Here is a 23,377-nt window from a genome sequence, read left to right as displayed (position 1 = left end):
GTCTAGAATGTTATTACGAGAAAGGTGGACGGACAGAATTGAGTTCACATGTGCCTCAGTAACCTTAGCGGGCCAGGGCAGAAGGGAGATGGGACGATAGTTTTCTGGTAATAGGGGGTCCAGATTAGGCTTCTTTAAAATTGGGCTGGCCACTGCCTGCTTCCAGGAAGAGGGGACTACACCCGAAGTGAGCGATAAATTGATCAGATCTAATATGGGCTCACGACATCGGGGGGAAGGAGTTTAAATAGTTCTCGCTTCAACGGATCTAATGGAGAGCCGGATTTAATTTTGAGGCTCAGAATATCAAAAGCCTCATCAGACATTACTGGCAAGGAGGACAGGGTTTCATAAACCGTAGCCGTCACACCAGTTTGCTCAGTATCAGGCACAGCTGACGTAAATCCTCGATAGATTGCCTGCACTTTCTCCACGAAAAAGGATGCCAGACTTTCACAGTGAGAGTCCGTGCAGATTTCCACCGAGGTGGCCCGTTTCCCCATAAGGTCTTTAAGAACCTTAAAAATTAATTTAGATGGATTGGGGCTATTCTGGAACTCAAAGGCGTAGTGTGCGGCCCGGGTTTGACAAATTGTCCTGTGGTAGACTTTAAGCTGGGCAAAATACAAAGATTTCAAGGTAGGATCAAAGGATTTCCTCCACGCCCTCTCAGCTCGCCGGCACGTTCTCTTAAGCTCGGCAAGCGTGTCATTATACCAAGGGCTGGGAACTTTCGCGTGGCATTTCGACCAGCGCATCGGTATAAGAGAATCAAGGGCGGCCAAGACCCAATTACAGAATTGCTCATATCCTTGTTCCACATTCAGCAAATTGCCCAGGGGCTGCGCCTCCAAGATCTTAAAAAACTCCTCCAGTTTGAGCTTATGCCAATTTCTTTTGAGGATCAGTCTGTCCACAGGTTTAAATTGAGGGTCAACTATAGGACATGAAACTTTAACCAACAGATGATCAGTCCAACCTACCACCATCGGGTCGGAAGCCGTAGCTCGCTCCAGTGTAGTAAAAAAGGGGTCAAGGATGTGACCTCCTATGTGGGTGGGGGAGGTAACAAGTTGGTTCAGTTGCATGGCTTCAAGGTCCGCTAGGAAGGTATTAATAGGTGCTGATGACCTCTGGTCAAGATGAATATTGAGGTCGCCTACGATGTTAAAATTAGCACATCTTGAAGCTAAAGAGCTAACCACGTCAACAAGGGCGGTCTTGAAGACTGTGTCATTCCCTGGCGGGCGGTAAATAAGCATACCGCTAAGTGTAAACTGATGACTGAAAGCTATCTTAAAAGAGGCGCACAAAGTGGTTGGTTTAGGGCTTATGCTGCATGACTTGACTGTGCAGGATCTAATTGCGTTTGAACTAATTATACAGGAAATAATGACTCTTAGTACTCACTGACTGTACAGGATCTGACCAGGATTAGAGCTCACTGTACAGAATTTGGCATGGTATAGGCCTGGTTGCATAAGAAATGACAGGTACTGACCTTCACTGTACTTTACCTGACTGACCACTGGTCCAGGAGTCACTGTACTTGATGTGTCAGCCTCAGAGCTTATGATTTAGAGCTCTTCTGAATGACCTGACTTAGGCACTCACTGTACCTGACCCGCAAGGCTCACATTAACTTTCCTGACTGACTGGGCAATAGTACAGGGCTCTCACTCTAAGTACCTGTTCTGACTTGGGTTTGGTTAAACATATGTGGTATTGCTTGTATAAACCCTCTACATTCCTCCTTAGGCTGGGCGTCCTGTTCTCTCCTCTTCTTCCGGTTGTGCAGACCCTCAAGCTGCTCCTTCTCTTCTACATTAAGAAGGTAATGACGTGTGAGTGTGAACCCGAGGGCATTCGAGGGCATTTGAGGGTGTTGGGTTTACACTCATTGTGGACAGGAAGGGGTTGAGAGAGGCCACAGTCACACATCTTTGAGTAAAGGACTGCCTTGTGATGGTAGCTGCGGGGTAGATTTCCCTGTGTCCTGTTCACTGAGATCTTTTGTGTCTTAACTCTGTTGATCAATTGTAGAGAGATGGCGGGGGGGCGTAGTTAAATTGGGCCGGATAGAGAGCGCCACCCTGAAGAGGGAGGAGGACACTGGGAGGCGGAAGAATCCCATAGCTATGGACTGGGAGGTCATGCTGTTGGAGTTAGACAGACAGGACCCGACACCATCCCAGGGAGAGCGACCACAGGATACACATTGAAGGAGGGAGTCTGGAGACAATTATACCAAGGTCAGATTAGGAGCCTAGGATTCAGTATGAACACAGTGACACAGTAGTCGGCACTGATGACCGGAGAATCATACCAATGGGGAGACTTTTGCGCTCAGGAGAAAGGGAGGTTGGGGGCGGGACAGTTGGGGTGGGTGTGGGAGGGGACGGGTCTTCTTCTTCAGACACGTGTATGGATGTAGACGTTCTATATCAACCTCCCCGTAGATTGGTGTGCATCGCCACGCGCAGAGGGGCCGAATTGAAGGTATAGATGTTGCATAGCTTCGTGACTATTGAAGGGGATTACTACTGTATTTACCTAATGTTAATAATAAGACGATTATAGGTATGTTGCCTTGTATGCACATTCATGAATAAAGTTTTGGAAAAAAAAAATACTCTGTTGATCAATTGCTTTAAGGTTTGCCAATGTAAAGGCTTTTCAAGGGCCGAGAAAGAAGAGCCCGTTCCCATTCTCTAGCTGTATAAAAACAATGTACATTAAATTTTAAGGAGGTGAATGTATCCATTGTTAAAAATCCCTTGGAGACTGCATGTTAAATTGGTTTTGGGTGTGCAGTGTGCAGCTGGAGGACACCTTCCGGAGTGCACAGGAACCAAAGAAGTTGCTAAGTGGATTGCGAGAAGTTCTTTCTTTTCAAAATTAGTTCTTGAAAAGGAACCCCGAATGGGAAATGTATTATTAATTCACTAGGGCAGTAGGAGGTACACAATCATATAAGATTTGCAGTGTTGTAGCTCAGTGTGTACAGCAAAGTCAATTTTAACTTTCAAAGATTGACCAGAACTGTCTTCCATGTGACCGCCTTTGAGCATTGTATCCACAGTGTAATGGCTACCAAGATTTTCTGTCGGGCTGCCTTAAATAATACCCTTCCCCAGTGAAATTCTCCCTACTTGTTTATAAGACGTCAGTAAATTACTTTTTCTCTAGTTCTCTTTGTTAGAACTGTATGAAATGTATTTCTATGGCCCGTGGGAGGGAAAGCTCTGTTTATATCGTGTCCTTTTTAAAGAAAACTGAAGTGAGTTGCCATTGACTCCTGACTATTCATAAAAGGCTGGATCCAGATGAGACTCTAGATTCGAGTTCATATAAAGCAGAATTTTTTGCTTTCTTCAAACGTTAGGAAATTTGCTTAGTAAAGATTTGCTAGAGGACCCCTTTGTTTGGAACTTACTTAGATTTGTGCTGCTCATGGCCAGAGTAAGTTCGATTTAAGGCATAAATCTATAACAGGCATGCGTGACTAAAAATGCAGCTAACCCTGGGGTGGCGTGCTGTAATTAAATATTAGGGAATGGGCTTGTTACAAACTTTACAGAAATGAGGTACACAGTATTGAGATCTGCAACTAAGATGAGTGCAACAGACACCTTTGTTTGGGGTGTAATGGACGATGACCACAAATCACAACTTTGGATAGCTGAAGACCATGTAATGAATCCAGAGTTACTTGGAGACACAGTTCCTAGAATGGAGTTCACAGGGAAGATCTGCTCCTCAGATGTCCATCCTCAGGGATGTTCAGAGCTAAGTGGGTTCTATGATTACTACATTAGAGAGAGGAATTTTCTGTGGGGTTCTCCAATCATTCCACTAGTCATACTGTATCAGATTATTGTGAAATGGATTAGCAGAGTCCACAGGAGGCCGAATGCTGCAGGTTAGAGGGTGGCACAGGAACCCGAATGTGCCACAAGAGGCCAGGTACCACACGGGAGATGTGATGCAGGAGAAGAATGCACAGGATGTGTGAAGGCCACAGGGGGATGCAAAAGGTCCAGTGGGGTGCATAGAATGCCTGCTTCAATTCGGGAGCCAGATTCTACCACTGTGGGAGATGGGGGGGGGCATTGAATGTGAAGTGATATTTGAGAGTGAGGTACAGGAGGCTCTATGGAGTTTGGGTGAAGGAATGCGGGTGGGTCATTCAGGAAGGAAGTACAGGAGGCTGGCAGTAGACAGAGGGACAGGAGGCCATGCATAAACATGTCATACTCCATTTATTTGCCCAGCGGTAACACGGACAAATAAAGGAGTCTGGCATGTTTGAATTTTGTGGGGGGGGGGTGCTTTGTAAAAATTGCCTAAATTTTTACAAAAGTACACATCTTCCAGGGTTTTTTGCAAATCATAAAATGTATGTACCATGGAAGTACTGAATAGGAGCTTAACAAGTGAAAGAAGAAAATGTGGCATGATTGCTGGGCAGTAAGGTCACAATAGCCCATTTGTGGAAGACGTCTGTGGATGGGGCACACTGCATTGACTGATAGTAGAGAAGAGTTTGACATACATGGCCCATGGTAAACCTGGTGCTCAAGCAAGGCATTTCATATATATCTGAACACATGGGCACCATTAGTGCCCTACGTAGAAGTGCCTATGTTAGATCTGTCAACCCTACTAGATGAGGCTGTCAATCACTTGCCATGATCTGTGAGGCTGCAAATATGAGAACTCAAGTCAAGGAATACAAAAACCCTAAACAACGGGGGAAACCCTCTTCCTTACCTTATTCCATAACTTGATATAAAAAGGTAGCAGTTTTCACATGAACCAGGATTTAAGGATGCTCATAGCAAATCTTATGAACTTATGTTTTTGTATATTTGTCTGTGTTCTCTAGAAACTAGACTTGTGTGTTAGCTATGGGTAGGATAAAGAAGCAGTCCGTAACATTAATGTTTATTGAACGCTAAAGATTACATCGGCTGGCTGCAGGTGAGCGAAATAATCAACTTTAAATTTGTTGTACTTTGGCAGAGATCCAGAATATCTTTGAGAGATAACCACTGATAACTGACTGAGAACCAGTCACTGCACACTTGGTCAGTCAGTAGATCTACAAGTGCCTGAAACATCTAGGCCCATCCCTGGGAGTAAAGGGTCCCAGTTGTGGAACGCACTTTACCCGTGTCTGATGACAGAACTTGACTCCACGTGGTACAGGTAACCCCTGATAACTGACCTATTTAAACTTAGCTGTGACTAACGAACACTATGCAGGGGCTGCAATTGATAAATGTTCCTGTACAGCAATCCGCTACATTTTGGCTAGGCTCGTGCTATACAAATCCCTCATACAATCACGCATAAAATGTTGGTCATGGGTTACACAAACTACACCAGACTAGACACAAAGCTCAGTATGCTTGTTTCACAAACCCCAGCCGTGGAAATCCCTCCCATCAAAGCTGCATTCCATGTTCCGCTCGTTTCAAACACCAAATGAAAACACGTCTTTTATGTTATGTTATGTTATGTTATGTTAGAATTTTATTTATATAGCGCACGGCTACTCAACAAGAGTGTCCCGGCGCTTTCAAAGAACAACTCCGCAGATAAAAAACATAACAGTCAACAAGCAGAAAAGAGGAAGTAAAACAGAAAGAAAGCAGCCTACAAATTAAAAAGCCAAGTTTTCAGGTTTTTCCTGAACTGGAGCAAGCTAGGAATGCTGCGTAAAGCAAAGGGGAGGGAATTCCACAGCTGGGGGGCCTTAAAGCTGAAGGAGCGACCCCCGATACGCGCCTTCCTCACACGAGGCACCACGGCCATACACAAAGATTCCGACCGCAAGGAGCGAGCCGGACGGTAAAAGGCCAGTCTGCGCTGCAGATATTTGGCTCCGGAGCCAGAAAGTGCCTTATGCACCAGCGTGAGCGTTTTAAACATTATCCGCTTTCGGATAGGAAGCCAGTGAAGTGACTGAAGCACCCCAGATGTTCTTGCCCGCCTATGAAGGCCGTATATGGCGCGAGCCGCAGAGTTCTGCGCCACCTGCAGCCTTTGGATCAGATACTCCGGAAGTCCTAAGTACAGAGCATTCGCATAGTCCAGTCTAGATCCTATTAGAGCTTGGACAATGATCTTCCTATGCTCCTCTGAAAGCAGGGGTAAGAACTTCCGGAGCATCTTGAGGATTCCAAAGCAGGTGCCCGTCAGACCAAGAATGTGCGGTCTGAACGAGAGGTCAGTATCGACCTTTACACCCAGATTTTTGACAACCACAGAAGGCTGGGCGGGGGGCACATATCAGCCGGCCACCAGTCACGCCATTCCGGTTCCGAAGCACACCCAAATAACAGGACCTCAGATTTGCTAGAATTGGCCTTTAGCCCATTCTGTTGAAGCCAGTCAAAGACCTTCTTCAGACATCGCTGGATGCTCTCCCCATCAAATGGGTGATCTTTCCCGCAGGTGAAGAGAAGCTGCGTGTCGTCCGCATAGGACACGATCCGGGCCCCCGAAGTCTCCGCGAGTGCCGCCAGAGGGGTCATAAAGATGTTAAAAAGGGTCGGGCTTAACACCGAGCCCTCTGGGACCCCGACTCCCAGTGGCGGCATCTCAGCAGAGCTCGAGGAGGCCCAGACCGTTTGTCGACGGCCCTCCAGAAACGATGTAAACCATTTAAACACCGTCCCCCTCAGACCGATGTCGTGAAGCCTGGTGAGGAGAGCCTCGTGGGGGACGGTGTCGAAGGCCGCCGACAAGTCCAACATGCCAATTTCAAAATCTTTCCTCCTGTTCCCTTAGGTTCCTGTCACCAAGGTGCCTGGCCAATAAATACACTTTCCACTGACTTTTTGCTACACATTTTAGCTTTCTCAAGTAACCTCACGGTGATATGTAACACTTAAAAAAAATACTACTAAATAAATCAATGCGGAGTAAAAAATATTCTGTGTTAAATTCAGATTGCTCAATAAAACATTGTTAAAAAAAGTGACTGCAACTAAACCTTCATAGAGGGATCCAAAGACACCCCCTGGTTTAGCCTAAAGAGGGTACCTGCATTATTGAATTCTAAAAACGAAACCAGACACTGAACCTTAAATAGTGGCTCTCATTCACATCAAATCCTTTGAAAAGTTGATTTTTAGCAGGAAGGACCCCATGGACAAACAGGATTATGAGCTCCTTGTCGATCAAGAAACCTTATCATTAGAAGAGCAAAGTTTGCTTACTACGTTTGCAGATTCTGTATAGTGAAGTCTCAACATGCCCATCAATCCTCACGAATGGTTTAGGGGCCTCTATAGCTCTGATTGATACTGACAGAGGGAGGTGTGAGATTCCCCAAAAATGCAAACTCACAATCCCTTGCATGATCGCTGAGAAAGACTAACATTGTGGTGTTTCCAACCCCAATAGTTTGATAAGTGCTTCAGCACCTCCCAAACAGAAATGAGATCCATTGATCGGCACCAGGGCAAAAGAGGTAATGCTTCATTTGAAGCAGGACTTACTCAGCCCAGTCAGGCCACTAACTGCTCCAGTAAAAATATAACCCAGGACTCCATTCCTTAGGCTGATATTACTGACATGCACTTAGTTATGCTTAAAGACTTTGTGATACAGTAGTTTACAGAGGTTATGCCCAAGCTAACAGAGGTAGATAACATTTTAAATAATCTTGTAAAACATGTCAACCTGTGATGTTCAACTGACTCAGTGGGTCCTGTTATTGCCCCGACAATACATGTACCCCTTTATCCATCTCTGATTGTCAGAGCAGGGAATGTTGGGACCTCTACTACAAATTGTAATCATATGCAAAATTTACAGATCCAAAATACTATAACCAAGAGAGGGGGGAGTAAAGGAGGGCAGATACTGGTCAATCATCCCAATGAGCCGAAGGAGGTATGCAGGTCTGCAAATTCTGACCTTAATATGAACTTGCCAAACAACAATCATGTTTTACATTTTACATTCCCCCCCCCCCGCCCCCCCGAAAGCAACTTCTTATGTCTTAATTCTGAATGGTGTGCCACTTCTACCCCCGATATAAATTAATCTGATGATTCTTTGAGGAATAACTCAATTCATTGTTAATCAAAAAGGGTGGGACACTGAGTGATTAACAACAGAATTGCTGATGGTAAGAACAGCACCGTGGGTAGGGATTACGATAAAAACCTGTAGAGGGGACTGTATCACTATTAAGTCTAGGGATCCTCTTTACCCGAGTCACATTTTTTAAAGCATGAAACTGTTACCCATATGCCAATATCAGAATGTTAGCTGTACCCTTAGTTTTTTTTATACAAACCTTGTATCTTGGTACGGTTGGTAATTTTGAACAACCTCGCTTTAGTGATGATGGCCGAGACATAATAATATTACAACTTGTTTTACTTATCTATCCAAGTTAGATGAACAAGATTGACTTTCTTATACCCCTCTTCCCCCAGAAAATCTCAGGTATTTCCTGTAAGCCCTTGTCTGAAAACAAACGTCTGAGACCATGATTTTACCAGCTTTTTTTTATAAAGGTTCAAGTATTTTCATCATTCCCATGTGTATTGGCCATAACAAAGAAGTATCAAGTGATGAGTGAAACTACTAGTAGTAATGACCAGAGATAGATTGGCATTAATAGCGATGTGCCCCAGAATGGTCTACGTTTCTTAATATGGGATGTTGTGGGAATTGGTTCCAAATTAAAAAATAAGGAATGGTTTGGTGAGCTATCAAAGCATAGCATCATTTGTATACAAGAGACTTAGTCGTTAGAAGGCTTCACAGTTGATGGTTTCAGAATTTATAATACATTACGTGATTTAGCTATCTTTATCTCAGTTCTCCCCTCAACAGAGATAAGATGGTTTAATTTAGAATCTCCATACTTCCAATTACTCTGTCTAAGCTTGAATTTGAACCTTGAATTCGTAATTGTGATTTTTTTATAACAATGATTGTCACAGCATGTTGAACCACTACATTGGCTGGAGTCACAATTAGGAAAACATAGCCCCTGTTGTAATAAAACACACTACTTTAAAGGGCAGAAGATTAAAATGTACAATTGTGTATGAAACCTCCCAAGGAAATTTGGGGGTAGACGGATATTTGGGTCGATGGTCATTTTCACTTTGTACATTCCCAGTATGGTTCAGCACTAAATAACCTTCTGCTGAGGCTCAATGTACACTTAGTAGTCGATGTAGTGAGTTCTGCCCCTTGCAATATGTTACCAACATTCTTTGCCAGAGGGGACTCATCTATTATCGACCATATTATAATCTCAGACAATCTAACACACACACAGAGAATGCAGGGCTAAACATGCAGTCTTAAGGGACCACAACATGGTATCTGTGGAATTAACTCTACCTTTGCTCTAATCCACTCACCAGCAAAGAGGTAATATGGAGACCTATAGAATGAATGGGTTTCATCTAAATTGGTCAGGGATCTAGAGAGAAAAGGTTCTAGGTAATATGGCGGGTCTAACATTCACTGATTTTAAGGTTTGCCTGCAAGAACATCCTTCACTCTCCCAGCTTATTGCATCTTTTTAGGGCATATGTAGAACAGCAGATTGTTTGCTCACAAAAACAAAAAAGCTTATAGTAATTCAATAGGTTGGCATGCTAAAATGTATAGACAGGTCCATGATAAACTTCGCTTCACATTAAAGTTCATTCCAAAACCAACCAGCTCAATAGGTGAAGCGAGAACAATTTATAAAAAAAGCTTTAACTGAAAGGAAAGCGGCCTTGAGACAGAAGCATGGGATAACCTTGTCGAGGCTAATGCCACTAAAGATAACATCCTATTTTGGCAAGTCAATCAATCAATCAATTAATCAGAGTACTTGTAAAGCACGCTACTTACCCGTGAGAGTCTCAAGGCGCTGAGGGGAGGGGGTGCCGCTACTGCACAAAGAGCCAGGTCTTGAGGAGTCTTCTGAAGGCGAGTAGGTCTTGGGTCTACCGTAGGTGGGTAGGGAGGGTGTTCCAGGTCTTGGCGGCGAGGTAGGAGAAGGATCTGCTGCCGGAGGTTGTTCGTTGGATGCGGGGGACAGCGGTGAGGGCGAGGCTGGCGGAGCGGAGATGGCAGGTGGGGGTGGAGAAGCTGAGTCTGCTGTTCAGGTAGGCTGGTCCGGCGTTGTGGAGTGCTTTGTGTGCGTGGGTGAGGAGCTTGAAGGTGATCCTCTTGTCGACGGGGAGTCAGTGTAGGTCTCTCAGGTGGGGGGTGATGTGGCTGCGGCGCGAGACATTGACAATCAGTCGGGCGAAGGCGTTTTGGATGCGTTGTAGTCGTCGTAGGTGTTTGGCTGGGATTCCTGCGTAGAGTGCGTTGCCGTAGTCCAGTCTGCTGCTGACGAGGGCCTGTGTCACCATTCTTGTTTTGGTCGGGATCCACTTGTAGATCCTGCGGAGCATGCGGAGGGTGTTGTAGCAGGAGGAGGAGACGGCGTTGATCTGTTTAGACATGGAGAGAGAGGAGTTGAGGATGAATCCTAGGTTGCGTGCATGGTCGGTGGTTGTTCCCAGGGTGGTCGGCCACCAGGAGTCGTCCAAGGCTGAGGGGGTTGGTCCGAGGATGAGTACCTCCGTCTCGTCAAAGTTCAGCTTCATTCACGGTATTCATTCCCTCGTGGAGGTTGGTTTTGGCGGTGTGCGGGTCCTTGGTGAGGGAGAGGTTGAGCTGGGTGTCGTCAGCCTAGGAGATGATGTTGAGGTCGTGTTGGTGGGCCACTTGTGCGAGGGGGGCCATGTAGACGTTGAACAGCGTCGGGCTGAGGGATGAGCCCTGGGGGACGCCGCAGATGATGTCGGGGGCCTCGGATCGGAAGGGCGGGAGGCGGACGCTCTGGGTTCTGCCGGAGAGGAAGTACGTGGTCCAGTCAAGGGCCTTCTCTTGGACTCCGGCTTCTAGGAGGCGTGTCTTTAGACTGCGATGGTAGACCGTGTCGAAGGCGGCTGACAGGTCCAGGAGGATGAGGGCTGATGTTTCGCCGTTGTCTAGTTTGCGCCTGATGTCGTCTGTGGCGGCGATGACTGCTGTCTCGGTGCTGTGGTTTCGTCTGAACCCGGACTGGGACGGGTCCAAGATGTTGTTGTCTTCCAGGTGGCGCGCCAGTTGCATGTTGACGATTTTCTCGATGACCTTTGCCGGGAACGGGAGCAGGAGATGGGCCGGAAGTTCTTGAGGTCCTTGAGGTCCACCTTGGGCTTCTTGAGGAGGGCGTTGATTTCGACGTGTTTCCAGCTTTCCGGGAATGTCGCTGTTTCGAAGGAGATGTTGATGAACTTCCGTAGTTGGGGTGCGGTGGCAGCGTCTGCATTGTTGAATACGTGGTGTGGGCACTGGTCTGACAGAGATCCTAAGTGGATGGAGTTCCTGACCTTGCGTGTCTCGTCGTCGTTGACGTTGGACCAGGAGGTCAGGCGGTTGGCGCTGGTGGTGTTCACAGGGGAGGTGGGGTCTGGCATAGTCGGAGCGGTCATGGTGTTGAAGCTGTCATGGATGTCAGCGATCTTGCGGTGGAAGAAGATGGCCAGTGAGTTGAACAGTTCTTGTGAGGGCGGTATGTCGTTGGCATTGGTGCTGGGGTTTGAGAGTTCCTTTACGATGCTGGAGAGCTCTTTGCTGTTGTGTGCGTTGTTATCCAGGCGGTCTTTGAAGGAGGATCTCTTGGCTAATCTGATGAGGTGGTGATGTCTGCGGGTGGCGTCCTTGGGGGCTGTATGGTTGTCCGGAGTGCGTTTGTGGAGCCATATCTTCTCCAGTTTCCGGCATGCGCGTTTGGAGGTCTGCAGCTCGTCGGTGAACCAGGTGGCTCTCTTGCTGGCGTGGTTGTTGGATGGTTTCTTGAGTGGGGCGAGGGTGTTGGCGCAGTCGTCGATCCACTGTCTGAGGTTGCGGGCTGCGGTGTCTGGGTTGGTGGGGTCGGTGAGTGGGTTTTGGGTGAGGGTGGTGATCAGCTGGTCCTTGGTGACTTTGCTCCAGCAGCGACGAGGTAGCTGTTGGGTGCGGTGGTGCGTGGTTGTTTTATTGAAGGTGAAATGGATGCAGCGGTGGTCGGTCCAGTGGAGTTCGGTGGTGTGGTCGAAGGTGACGTGGGTGCCTGTGGAGAAGACGGGGTCCAGCGTGTGGCCAGTGGCGTGGGTGGGTGCGGTGACGAGTTGTCTGAGGCCGAGGTTGGTGAGGTCGTCGATCAGGGTGGCGGAGTTGGCATTGTTGTTCTTCTCGAGGTGGAAATTCAGGACCCCAAGGAGGATGTAGTCCATGGAGGCGAGTGCGTGGGTGCTGGCGAGGTCGGCGATGGAGTCGCTGAATTGAGCTTGGGGTCTGGGGGGTCTGTAGATGAGTGTTCCTCTGAGAGTGGTGTTGGGGTCAGTGTGGATCCGGAAGTGCAGGTGTTCGGCGGTGTTGAGGGTGTCGTCTGCGTGGGTGGCGACCTTGAGGGTGGACTTGTGGACGATGGCAATTCCCCCATCCGATTCCATTGGCGCGATCCCTGCGTGGGATCTTGTAGCCCTCTGGGATGGCTATGGCGATGTCGGGCGCCGAGGAGTCGTTCCACCAGGTCTCAGTCAGGAAGGCCACGTCTGGGGCGGAGGTGTCGAGCAGATCCCAGAGCTCGACGGCATGTTTGCTTGCGGAGCGGGTGTTGAGAAGTATGCCGCGGAGGTGGTTGGGTCCAGTCCTTGGAGGTTTGGTGCCTCTGTCGCAGGTGAAGCTGCAGGTGTGGCAGGAGAAAGGTCCGTGAGTCAGTTTCGGGGCGGCTTGGAAGCAGGTGTGGTTTCGGCCGGCGTTGAGTGCGTAGAGGATGCTGGTGTCGTAGCGGAGTCTGGTGTTGTGGCATTCGCGGGGTCCAGGGGTTCTGGTGCTGGGCGCGTTCCAGGCGCGGACGGGCGCAGACGGGCTTGCCTGTGGCGCATCAGCGGCGCACCTGCTGCACGCGGCTCTGCGCGGCCTCCATAAGAGGGGGATAGGGAGGGAGGAGCAGCTGGGAGGCGGGAGCGGGGTGGCCAATGGGGAGTAAGGGGGCGGGGCCGCAGGGGCGCAGTGGCGGGAAGGAGCGGGAAACGGCAGGAAAACACACGGGCGGCAGGGAGAAGGTATGAGGCAGCTGGCAGCCGTGTGGTGGCTTGGGGAGCGACCTGCCTGCAAGCAGGGTCAGAGGTCTAACTCTCCTTTTCTGAAGGATGCCACAGGTCCAACTCTCAGTGTAGGGGTGATAGAAACACAGTGGATTACCAGTTTATCTGTAACAAGAATTATCAACAAGACAACCCTTGCTATGGGACCATGAGATGAGCCAGTTTGGATGTAGTATGGATGACATATATTCTTCCCTGAGGAAGAGGCCCTTTGGATATATACAAAGGAAACTTAGATTTATGTGTGCCCTTGTTAACTAATGTTTTAAACTCAGTAAGAACTGGTTTCTTTCTACAGACTTGGTCCGAGTCTTTTCTAGTGCTAATCTTCAAAAAGGAGAACAGGGCTGATGCTCACTCTGCTGTCGTCCAATCTCCCTATTAGAACCATACGTTAAGATATTAGATAAGGTTATATTAGTGAGACTTGAAGACTGGGCAGAACAAAACACAGTCCTCTCAGATATCCAATTTGGGTTCAGAAAAAAAGTACTTGGCACAAAGGAGCAGTGCTTAAACTTACAGTTTATAATCGGCATTTATATTGAGTATGGAAGGGCTTTCTCTATTTGGGCTTTATGGACTTGGTCAGTGCTTTTGACTGTGTACCCCAACCTAAACTCTGGAACATCATACTATCTATGGGTGTGGATAACTCTGTTGTTGTTTTGTTATTTTAAGCCAGTTATACCAACATGCTTCTGCTCATGTGCCTTTTGGCCCAAATGAGGAATGCTCAGAAGGGGAGTCAGGCAGGGTTGTATTTTGGCTCCTTTTCTGTTTAATCTGTACATTAATGGCCTAAAAATAGCCCGTCTTCAAACTAATGCTGGCATGTCCAAGATAGTTTGGCGCAAAATACCAGTCTCCTATCTGAAGACAATGCTGTTCTTTTTGCTAGAACTCCCTTGGTCCTTCAGAAGGTGTTAAATGCTTTTGTCCATTTTATGGAGGTTCTGCATTTGAAAGTTAATATAACAAAAACTTTTGCTAAGGTGTTTGGGAAAGGAACTCCTAACCCCTGTAAATGTATGATTAATGTTGCTGTAATACCTAAAGTTGACACGTTTTCGTATCTTGGTGTGCTGATTGATCTCCCGGGGAATTGGAAACGCCATATCATTCCAAAAGAGCAAGCCATGAAAAAGAATGTTGAAGGTGTATTTAGATTTGTTTCTAAATTGGGCACTAAACCAATTAACGACATATGCACGATCTGTTAAAGCAAATGTGTCTTGCAGCAACATATGACTCTGATATCTGCGGATATTCAGATTCTCATCCCCCTTAAAACAAATGAGAACAGCTTTGATATAAGACTGGTAGCCGTTTCCAGATGTACTTCTACTACTAGTATCCACAAGGAACTGGCTGTCTTGTTTTGGGAGGTTATTATTAAAACACGTTCTCTACTCTTTTGACAAAATCTGGAACAAAACAGAAACTGAGTTAAACAGGGCATTAATTGTACATTGTTTAGCTCTTGATAATGCCATGAAGATCCCCTGGCTGGTTTGGTTTAGAAAAATTCTCAAGAGTATGGGTACAACCATGAACGAAATGAACCCTGGGGGGTTCTTCTAAGATTCCAAAATCACTTAAGAAAAACAAAACAAGAGCTGTTGTGGATTTGGGAGAGCGATCGTATTAAGTATGGTAAAGTCACTGTGTTACACCATGAATTGTTTGTTACAGCTACAAACATACAACCTTAACTTATATCATTGACTAAATCATATGATCCTTTTTTTACTGACCAGGTTTCAGCTTAATACGATATACTTGTAGCTTGTCCGACAATGGGTCGCTGGTCTACAGACCCAAGAGTCTGCCCCTGTGGTGGTATCTCTTTGCGAAGCTCAATGCACTTTATCCTTTTTTTGTGCGTATTTTACAAATATCTGCAATCCAGTCAGTTGTCTAAAGCATTTGATTCGTAGTTTTAGACGATGGAGGCCTGCCTTTATTTATTTACAAAAAATAGTATAATTCACTATATGTGTGGCAATAATACATTTTCTTAAGATGTCCCTTGAATTAAGTAAGACTTTGCAATTTGATTCTTAAGTTATTTGACAAGACGTCTTTTTTCACAAAGTCTAAATATAGTTAATTTTAGGTATACAAAAGAAAAACGAAATAAAATATTACTCGGATTATTTATGTCTTTATTGAAGTTGATCATATTAGTCTAAGAATTGAGAAACAGCAAGTACTAGACAAAAAGGATGTGATGATTTAGTATCAAAGTGTTAGAAATATATTAATATTATGTGAAATGTATTTTAATGGTATGATTTTATGTATGATTTTATTGTTCTCTCTTGTGTCTGGAAACCGAATAAAGGTTTTTAATTTGAATGTGTGCTGTGAAGGTAGTTGGAGTACTGGCATGCACTGGTTGTTGTACGACTTGTGTTTGGGTAGAAATGAAGAGCTGGTTGCATGAGTAACCCTTCAGTAATGTTCCCTTCGTGCCATTCTGCTGCACTATGGTGTAAACTCCCTGGCATGATTGCAGAGACAATATGGTAAGTGGTGTGTTTCTCCTACTGTCTAGCTAGAGCTTCTATGTTCTCTAGCTTGGATTACTTATTTCAAATTAATTGATATGATTTTCCTATTGGGTTACTTTTGTTTAGTAGTAGGCTATTGTTGCCTTAGGGTCTCCTTTATTCTGAGTTTAGTGCCAGCTTGGCTGAATTTCCATAAGCCTGGTAATGTCCATATATTGTTCCAAACTGTCCATCCTTCAAAGATTGCCGACTTCTTATATCTGTCACTTATATGTGTGAAATAAATGATGTTACCCTTTCTGTTCTTAGACTAGCCTGATGATGAACTGCCAATCCCCCAGCAAGCCGTGGCGGGCCTCCCACATGACCACCGTCTTCATCACCCTGCTCTGCTTCCCATCCTTCCTGGGAGCTGTGGTCTTCCTCTCGTACACCATTTGGTCGTAAGTAGCACATCAAGCCTTTTTTGAGCTTTCTTCTGGTAGACCTTTGGGGAGGAGCGCTGCCAATTAACCTTCCATGCTGATCTCTTTCCACCTCAGTGTAAAACCGTCGGACAGATGTGGCCCCTTCCAGACTCTGGGAACCATCTATGAGGCTGGGAAGATTTGGATTCGACAACTGGAGATATCGAACCCCAAATTTGCTTGGTTCACCTGGATCCACCGCTACCTAGTGGAGAATACATTCTTCATCTTCCTGGCTGCTGGATCTCTGCTGTGAGTTTAGAGTGACGAAGGCGGTTTGTTTGAGAGTCTAAGGGGAGATATAGTCTTGAAGTCACAATAGGCTAGGAGATTGGGCAAAAGATGAGGAGCAAACATTCTTCATCTTCCTAGCAGCTGGAGCTCAGCTGTAAATCTTGTGTGATGGATGAGGCTGAGAGTATGTGCGGGGGTAAGAGGTGAACAAGGAGGAGAACAGGTGAAGAAAATGAACAAGTACAAGAGTGTTTACTCCGCTCATTCCAGTAGTTGTAGGGAGAGGCAGTGAATGGGAGGCCAGTAAGCTTTCTTCTTGCCCGATGATGCCGTGTAACACCCGCTAACAATGAAAGTTTATATTTTCAGAGCCGTCATCTACTTTCACATCCAGGTGGTTAACGGGCAGCGGAAGATAATCTGTCTACTCAAGGAGCAGATCGCTAATGTGAGTAGGAATGCTACCATGGGAGTCTCACTGCATTGCTAAATTAGTGATCTGGGTAGAGAGAGTAGGACACAATAATCTTGTTAAGGCCCTGCATAATAGACCTAGATCTTTTTTGTGAGCTTTGTGGCTTCAAGGCATGAACCACTCCACCCCTTGTGAATGAGAAAACAATTTGCACCATGCTTCCTCAATCATAGGTACCAGCATTCTTAGCAACTAAATATTTTTCTTCCTGATTCAGGATCTACTCACAGGATTAAAAACGAAATACTGGATTATGTAGAAATTAGTGTTTATATAACCCCATTGAATAATTACAAAGAAAGTGACTACAGAAAATGCACATCCAAAATTAATCACACAATACCTTTCACGTGCACCAAGACAGAAAATCTGGTTAAAGTCCTTACAAATTTAGACTCTGTGCCCTCAGGCACGTCGCTCCCCACGCCGCACAGAACCACCTGTATGTCGCTGCCCCCGAGCCCGCTACTGCCACTGGTCTGAGGGTTAAGGCCGTACGCTCTCTGCGCTTGTTCTGCCCCTTGTTTTGTCAGTCTGCTGTAATTGTGCCTCTGCCCCTGCACTGCTAATAGTTGGTTTTCTCCTGTTTTTCTATTCTTTTTCACTGTTTATGCACTATTGTTTTGTTGTACCCCCTTTCTTGCTTCTGTATCCCACTCTACCCTCCGTTTTCCTGCCGCTGCGTCCCCTGCGGCCCTGCCCCCCTGCTCGGCCATTCACTTCCCCACTCCCAGCTGACCACCCCTCGCACTTCCCCCTATATGGCGGCCAGTGTGCGGCCGCGTGCCGCTGGTGCGCCTAAGGAAAGCCCGTCTGCGCCCGTCCGTGCCTAGACCGCGCCCAGCGCCAGACCCCCTGGCCTCCGCGAACGCCACAACGCCCGTCTCCGCTACGACGCCAACATCCTCCATGCACTCAACACCGGACGAGCACACAAGTGCTTCCTGGCAACCCCGAAGCGCACCAAAGGACCCTTCTCCTGCAACTCAACCTCCCCAGATGTCGCCTTCCTGACGGCGACCTGGCTGAACCCCTCCTCGGCACCGACATCGCAACAGCCATCCCGGACGGCTACAAGATCACCTGCAGGGACTGCACCAACGGAAAAGGAGGAGGAATCACCATCATCCACAGGAACACCCTCAGAGTTTCGACCAACACCGACGACACCCTCAGCACCGCCGAACACCTGCACTTCCGGATCCACACCGATCCCAACACCACCCTCAAAGGAACCCTTGTCTACAGACCCCCCGGACCCCGACCACAGTTCAGCGACTCCATCACCGACTTCGTCAGTACACACGCCCTTGCCTGCACAAACTACATCCTCCTCGAGGACCATAACTTCCACCTCGAGAATAACGATGACACCAACTCCACCACCCTGATCGACCACCTTGCCAACCTCGGACTCAGGTAACTCGTCACAGCACCCATCCACTCTGCCGCCACACACTTGACCCCATCTTCTCCGCAAGCGCCCACGTCTCCTTCAGCCAAACCACCGAAATCCACTGGAACGACCATCGCTGCATACACTTCACCTTCCGGAAACCACCACCCACCACCACACACAACAGATCCCCCGGCGCTGCTGGAGCAAAGTCACCGAAGACCAGCTAACCACCACCTTCGCCCGAAGCTCACCCACCGACCCCGACACCGCCGCCTGCAACCTCAGACAATGGATCGACGACTGCTCCAACACCCTCGCCCCATTAGACACACCAGCAAGAAAGCCAGCTAGTTCACCGAGGACCTCCAGGCCTCCAAGTAAACCTGTCGTAAGTTACAGAAGAAATGGCACCGCAAACAGACACCGGACAGCCATGCAGCCCACAAGAACGCCACCTACAGACACCATCACCTCATCAGATCCGCCAAAAGAGCCTCCGTCAAAGACCGCCTAGACAACAACGCACAAAACCGCATAGAGCTCTTCAACATCATGAAGAAACTCTCCAACACCAGCTCCAACACCAACGGCATCCCACCCTTGCAAGACCTGTGCGACTCCCTTGCCACCTTCTTCTATCTCAAGATCGCAGACATCCACGACAGCTTCAACGCCACGACCGCCCTGACAATCACTGAGACCTCCGTCCCCACGGCCACCATCCGCACCAACCCCCTGCTCTCCTGGGCCAACATAAACGACGACGACACCATCTAAATCATGAACACCATCCACTCCGGATCTCCTTCAGATCCATGCCCATACCACATCTTCAACATAGCCTGCACCACCATCACACCCCATCTCCGGAAAACCATCAACATCTCCTTCGAGACAGCGACCTTCCCGTAGAGCTGGAAGCACGCGGAGATCAACGCCTTACTCAAAAACCCAATGCTGACCCCAAGGACCTCAAGAACTTCCGGCCCATCTCCCTGCTCCCGTTCCCGGTGAAGGTCATCGAAAATGCCGTCAACAGACAACTGACCCGCTACCTCGAGGAGAACAGCATCCTGGACCGTTCAGAGTTCGGTTTCCGCAGCAACCACAGCACCGAAACTGCCCTCATCGCCGCCACCAATGACATCAGGGCCCTGCTGGACAGTGGAGAAATCGCGGCCCTCATCCTCCTGGACCTGTCAGCCGCCTTCGACACCATCTGCCCCTGCACCCTAAGCACACCCCTCCATGACGCTGGGATCTGAGACCAGGCTCTTGACTGGACCTCCTCCTTCCTCTCCGGCAAAACCCAGGGCTTCCGCCTCCCCCCTTCCGCTCCGAAGCCACCGAGATCTGCGGCATACCCCAGGGCTCATCCCTCAGCCCGACATTGTTCAACATCTACGAGGCACCGCTCGCCCACTTCACCCGACTGCACGACCTCAACATCATCCCCTACGCCGACGACACACAGCTGATCCTCTCCCTCACCAAGGTCCCCCTCACCGCCAAAACCAACCTCCATGAAGGGATGAAAGCCGTCGCCGAGTGGATGAAGAACAGCCGACTGAAGCTAAACTCAGACAAGATGGAAGTCCTCATCCTCAGCTCCACCCCCTCGGCCTGGGACGACTCATGGTGGCCGACTGCACTGGGAACAGCTCTTACACCCACCGTCCACGCACGCAACCTGGGGTTCATCCTCGACTCTACTCTCTCCATGACAAAGCAGGTCACCGCCGTCTCGTCGTCCGGCTTCAACATGCTCTGCAAGATCTACAGGTGGATCCCCACTGAAACAAGAAGAAAGGTCACCCAGTCCCTCGTCAGCAGTTGGCTGGACTATGGAAACGCCCTCTACGAAGGAGCCTCGACCAAACTCCTGAAACGACTTCAACGCATTCAAAATGCCTCTGCACGCCTGATCCTCTACATCCCTCGCCACAGCCACATCACCCCCACCTGAGAGACCTGCACTGGCTCCCCGTCAACAAGAGGATCACCTTCAAGCTCCTCACCCACGCACACAAGGCACTCCACAACACCGGACCAGCACACCAAAACAGCCGGCACAGCTTCTACACCCCCAACCACCACCTCCGCTCTGCCGCCCTCGCAACCGTCCCCCACATCCAAAGAGCAACCTCCGGCGGCAGATCGTTCTCCCACCTCGTCGCCAAGACCTGGAACACCCTCCCCATCCTCTTATGGCAGACCCAAGACCTGCTAACTGTCAGAAAAATCCTCAAGACATGGCTATTCGAGCAGTAGCAGCCCCCCTCACTCCCCCCCCCCACACACACACAGCGCCTTGAGACCCTCACGGGTAAGTAGCATGCTTTAAAATTTTCTGATTGATTGATTGATTGGTGTCAGTTGGGTTCTGACTCCCATCCTGGAGTTTGTTCCTTTTTTCCTTTCCTGAAAGGGAGTAGGCGTAGCGCTGCCCATTAGGCTCTAACCATAGAAGCCTACATCCCCTGGAGAAAGAAACACTCCAAAGTTATTGTTCTTCTGTACCAGGCATGACATAATGGAGAGGTAGTAGATATTGGGGCTCAGTAAGAGGGTCTGCCGCAAGAGCTCACAGCACTTTTGAGCATTGACTCATCTATGCATACTATCAATATTTAGTTTTCACTTTGTATTTGGCATTTCAGTTCGGATATTATAAGAGCCTATGCTATGCTTAGGGCAGGAATACCTGCTCCCCTACATGTGGATCAGAGTATCACCCTTCCATTCCCTTGAGATTGAGGGTCTCATACTGTGTTAAGGGCTGGAATACTTGCTTCCCTACATGTGGATCAGAATACCACCATTCCATTCCCCTTGAGATTGAGGATCTTTAATAATATTTAGCTGAGGTTGAGTGGTACTTCATCACGCAGCAAACTGGTCCAAAAGTCACAATTTCATTCACTGTTGCAGTGTTAAGAATAGCTTTACAATGTGTGAGGGAACTAGAGACAGGCTGCTAAAGAGTGGGATGGCATTCTTCACAAAGGTAAATATGATTGTAAACGTTAAGCTAAAGATCGAATTTCTCTTTTTCATGGCTGATGTAAGTCAGTTTATAGATCCAGCGTTACCTACACCTGTAACCCTACTCAAGGGATGCAAGTATCTGCCTTCCTTGGCATTCGAAGACGTGGTTAGCATTAGAAGTTTAGAAAAACCCACACTCAGCTTGGGCATTCACAGTCTCCTGTTATTCCTCTTTCAAGCCTGGAAAGGTGTTGCCCTACTCCAGTACACTGCTGGCATATATCCCTTTCCAGGGAGGAAAGGGAGTGAATCACTCCTAGATTTGGTGGCAGTGTAGGGGAATCAGTTTCTCCACAGGGAAAAAAGTCCCATGGAGAAAGTGGAGCATCTGCACAGTGTATTCTACCTGCTCTCTGTGGAGTTCTCTGCTATGAAAAGCTCTGTGCAGCCAGAGTAGGATACCAATGGGAAAGTCTGGCTTTCCACAAAATCTTCATGGAAGCTGCACCTGGCGCATCTTTCCATGTAGATTCCTGAAAACTTTGGTGAGTCCCAGAAAATATGTATGTGTAATCTATGCGTGTAGATTATCTGCTTTGTCTGTGGATCAGGCACAGTACTTTGTGCAGAACATGAAGGCGGTCCAAGAACAAGTCCCCTTCTTCCAGGGCTTCTCAGCTTGAGGGTTTCACTGTGTCTTGTGTTCTCTATTAAGGAAAGCGTCCATCTCCCAGCATGCTCTTCTCTGCTTTTAAATGTTCTACTCTGTGCTCTTACAGGAAGGGGAGGACAAGAAGTTCCTCATCAGCAAACTCCATGTTATCTACAGTAAGAGGAAGAGCAAACTGCAGCGGGGCATGAAGCGTCAAGACAGCATGGTGAGGAATAGTGTGGCAGTGTGTGTGCCAGAAAGTCTGAGGAACAGTGTGAAGGGGAAGGGGTGGTGTTTAGAGAGCATGGCGAAGCACTGCATGCAAGTGTGATGGCTCAAGAGAGCATGGTGAGACCAGTGCTGTGTGAAGAGGAGGCATCAAGAGAACCTGGTTAGGCAGTAGTGAAGGAGGGAGACTCCAGAAGAGCCTCATGAGGCACAGTATGAGGAGGGTTGAAACATGAAGAAAGCCTGGTTACACTGAAATTGTGGCGCGGGTCTTTAGTCTCACAGAACTGGCAGGGAATTCAGACCGTTCCATATCTCCTCATTTTGCACCTCCTGGTCAACGAACTGAGATTCAGTGTTGTCTACTCTGAAAACACCCTTTCTATATTGCACCAGTAGAGCAGTCAAACCCCATTTGAATATAAATGGCAATCCCAGTAGTTTCCTTAAAAATAGACACTCAAGATGCCGGCACAAACTGCAGTAAGTACATAAATATATACAGAAAAATACCAAGTGACAGATTTAGCATAATTTGCCTTGTAGACACATGGATTTTTGATCTGAAGCCTGAGCCCACCGCAGGTCATTAGTGGCATCAGGCAACCCTTTTCTCTCTGAAATACGGCTTTATAGCTTGGCTTTAAAACAGATGGGAGGAGGAATAGACTATTTTAATGGAAGCTCCCACCTTTATTTTGTAGTGCAGGACATACGTTTTATACCTTTGAAAACGGTTCTATAATCCTCTGATCTGCTGTCGTTTGAAATGGTCAGTGAGGGGCGTGCAGTACAAAGCGCATTTCTCTGTATTGCTATTGGTATATGGGATTGGTCAATTCAATAGTGTCCCGGAGATCTGTGCTGCTTCAAAAGGTAACCCTGAAAGCAAGAGCTGAACATACCTTTTTACCTCATCGGAAAAGGGGCAAAAAATATATTTTGGTACAAATGTCCACTTTCTTGGATTGTGTGATTTCTACAAATTTCTGAGACAGTTCAAACCCAACCATACAGTGAGGGGAGATGTACAAATGAGCACGCTAAATACACTGGTCTTGTATACTGTTCTGACTTTTACTCATGCCACAAAACTAAAATTGGTTCCTGAAGGACCTACACAAGGGGCAGCGCATTGAGGCAGTGTTAAAGGTTGAGATGGGAGCAGGGCATCAATAGATCCTAATGGTGAGACATGAGGTGCACTTGATGACATTTATGAGGTGGTAGACTGAGGATGCAGGAGGGAAGGGCA

The 23,377-nt window shown here is 47.6% G+C and overlaps 1 protein-coding gene across 3 annotated transcripts in view; it reads left to right on the top strand.

Annotated features, from left to right (window-relative positions):
* Positions 1 to 23,377, top strand: part of TMC6 (transmembrane channel like 6) — a 229,636-nt gene that overhangs the window by 205,128 nt on the left and 1,131 nt on the right. For all 3 annotated transcript variants that reach the window (XM_078653859.1, XM_078653858.1, XM_078653860.1), the window contains exons 17-21: positions 1,759 to 1,834; positions 15,989 to 16,122; positions 16,222 to 16,398; positions 16,750 to 16,828; positions 22,022 to 22,120. In XM_078653859.1, coding sequence (XP_078509985.1) covers positions 1,759 to 1,834; positions 15,989 to 16,122; positions 16,222 to 16,398; positions 16,750 to 16,828; positions 22,022 to 22,120 — 565 coding nt within the window. The remainder of the gene's footprint in view (positions 1 to 1,758; positions 1,835 to 15,988; positions 16,123 to 16,221; positions 16,399 to 16,749; positions 16,829 to 22,021; positions 22,121 to 23,377) is intronic.

This window comes from Lissotriton helveticus, chromosome 7, assembly GCF_964261635.1.
Source record: "Lissotriton helveticus chromosome 7, aLisHel1.1, whole genome shotgun sequence".
NCBI classification, from domain to species: Eukaryota; Metazoa; Chordata; class Amphibia; order Caudata; family Salamandridae; genus Lissotriton; species Lissotriton helveticus.
The sequence above is the reverse complement of the archived record's forward strand: the minus strand, read 5'-3'. Positions and strand labels throughout refer to the sequence as shown.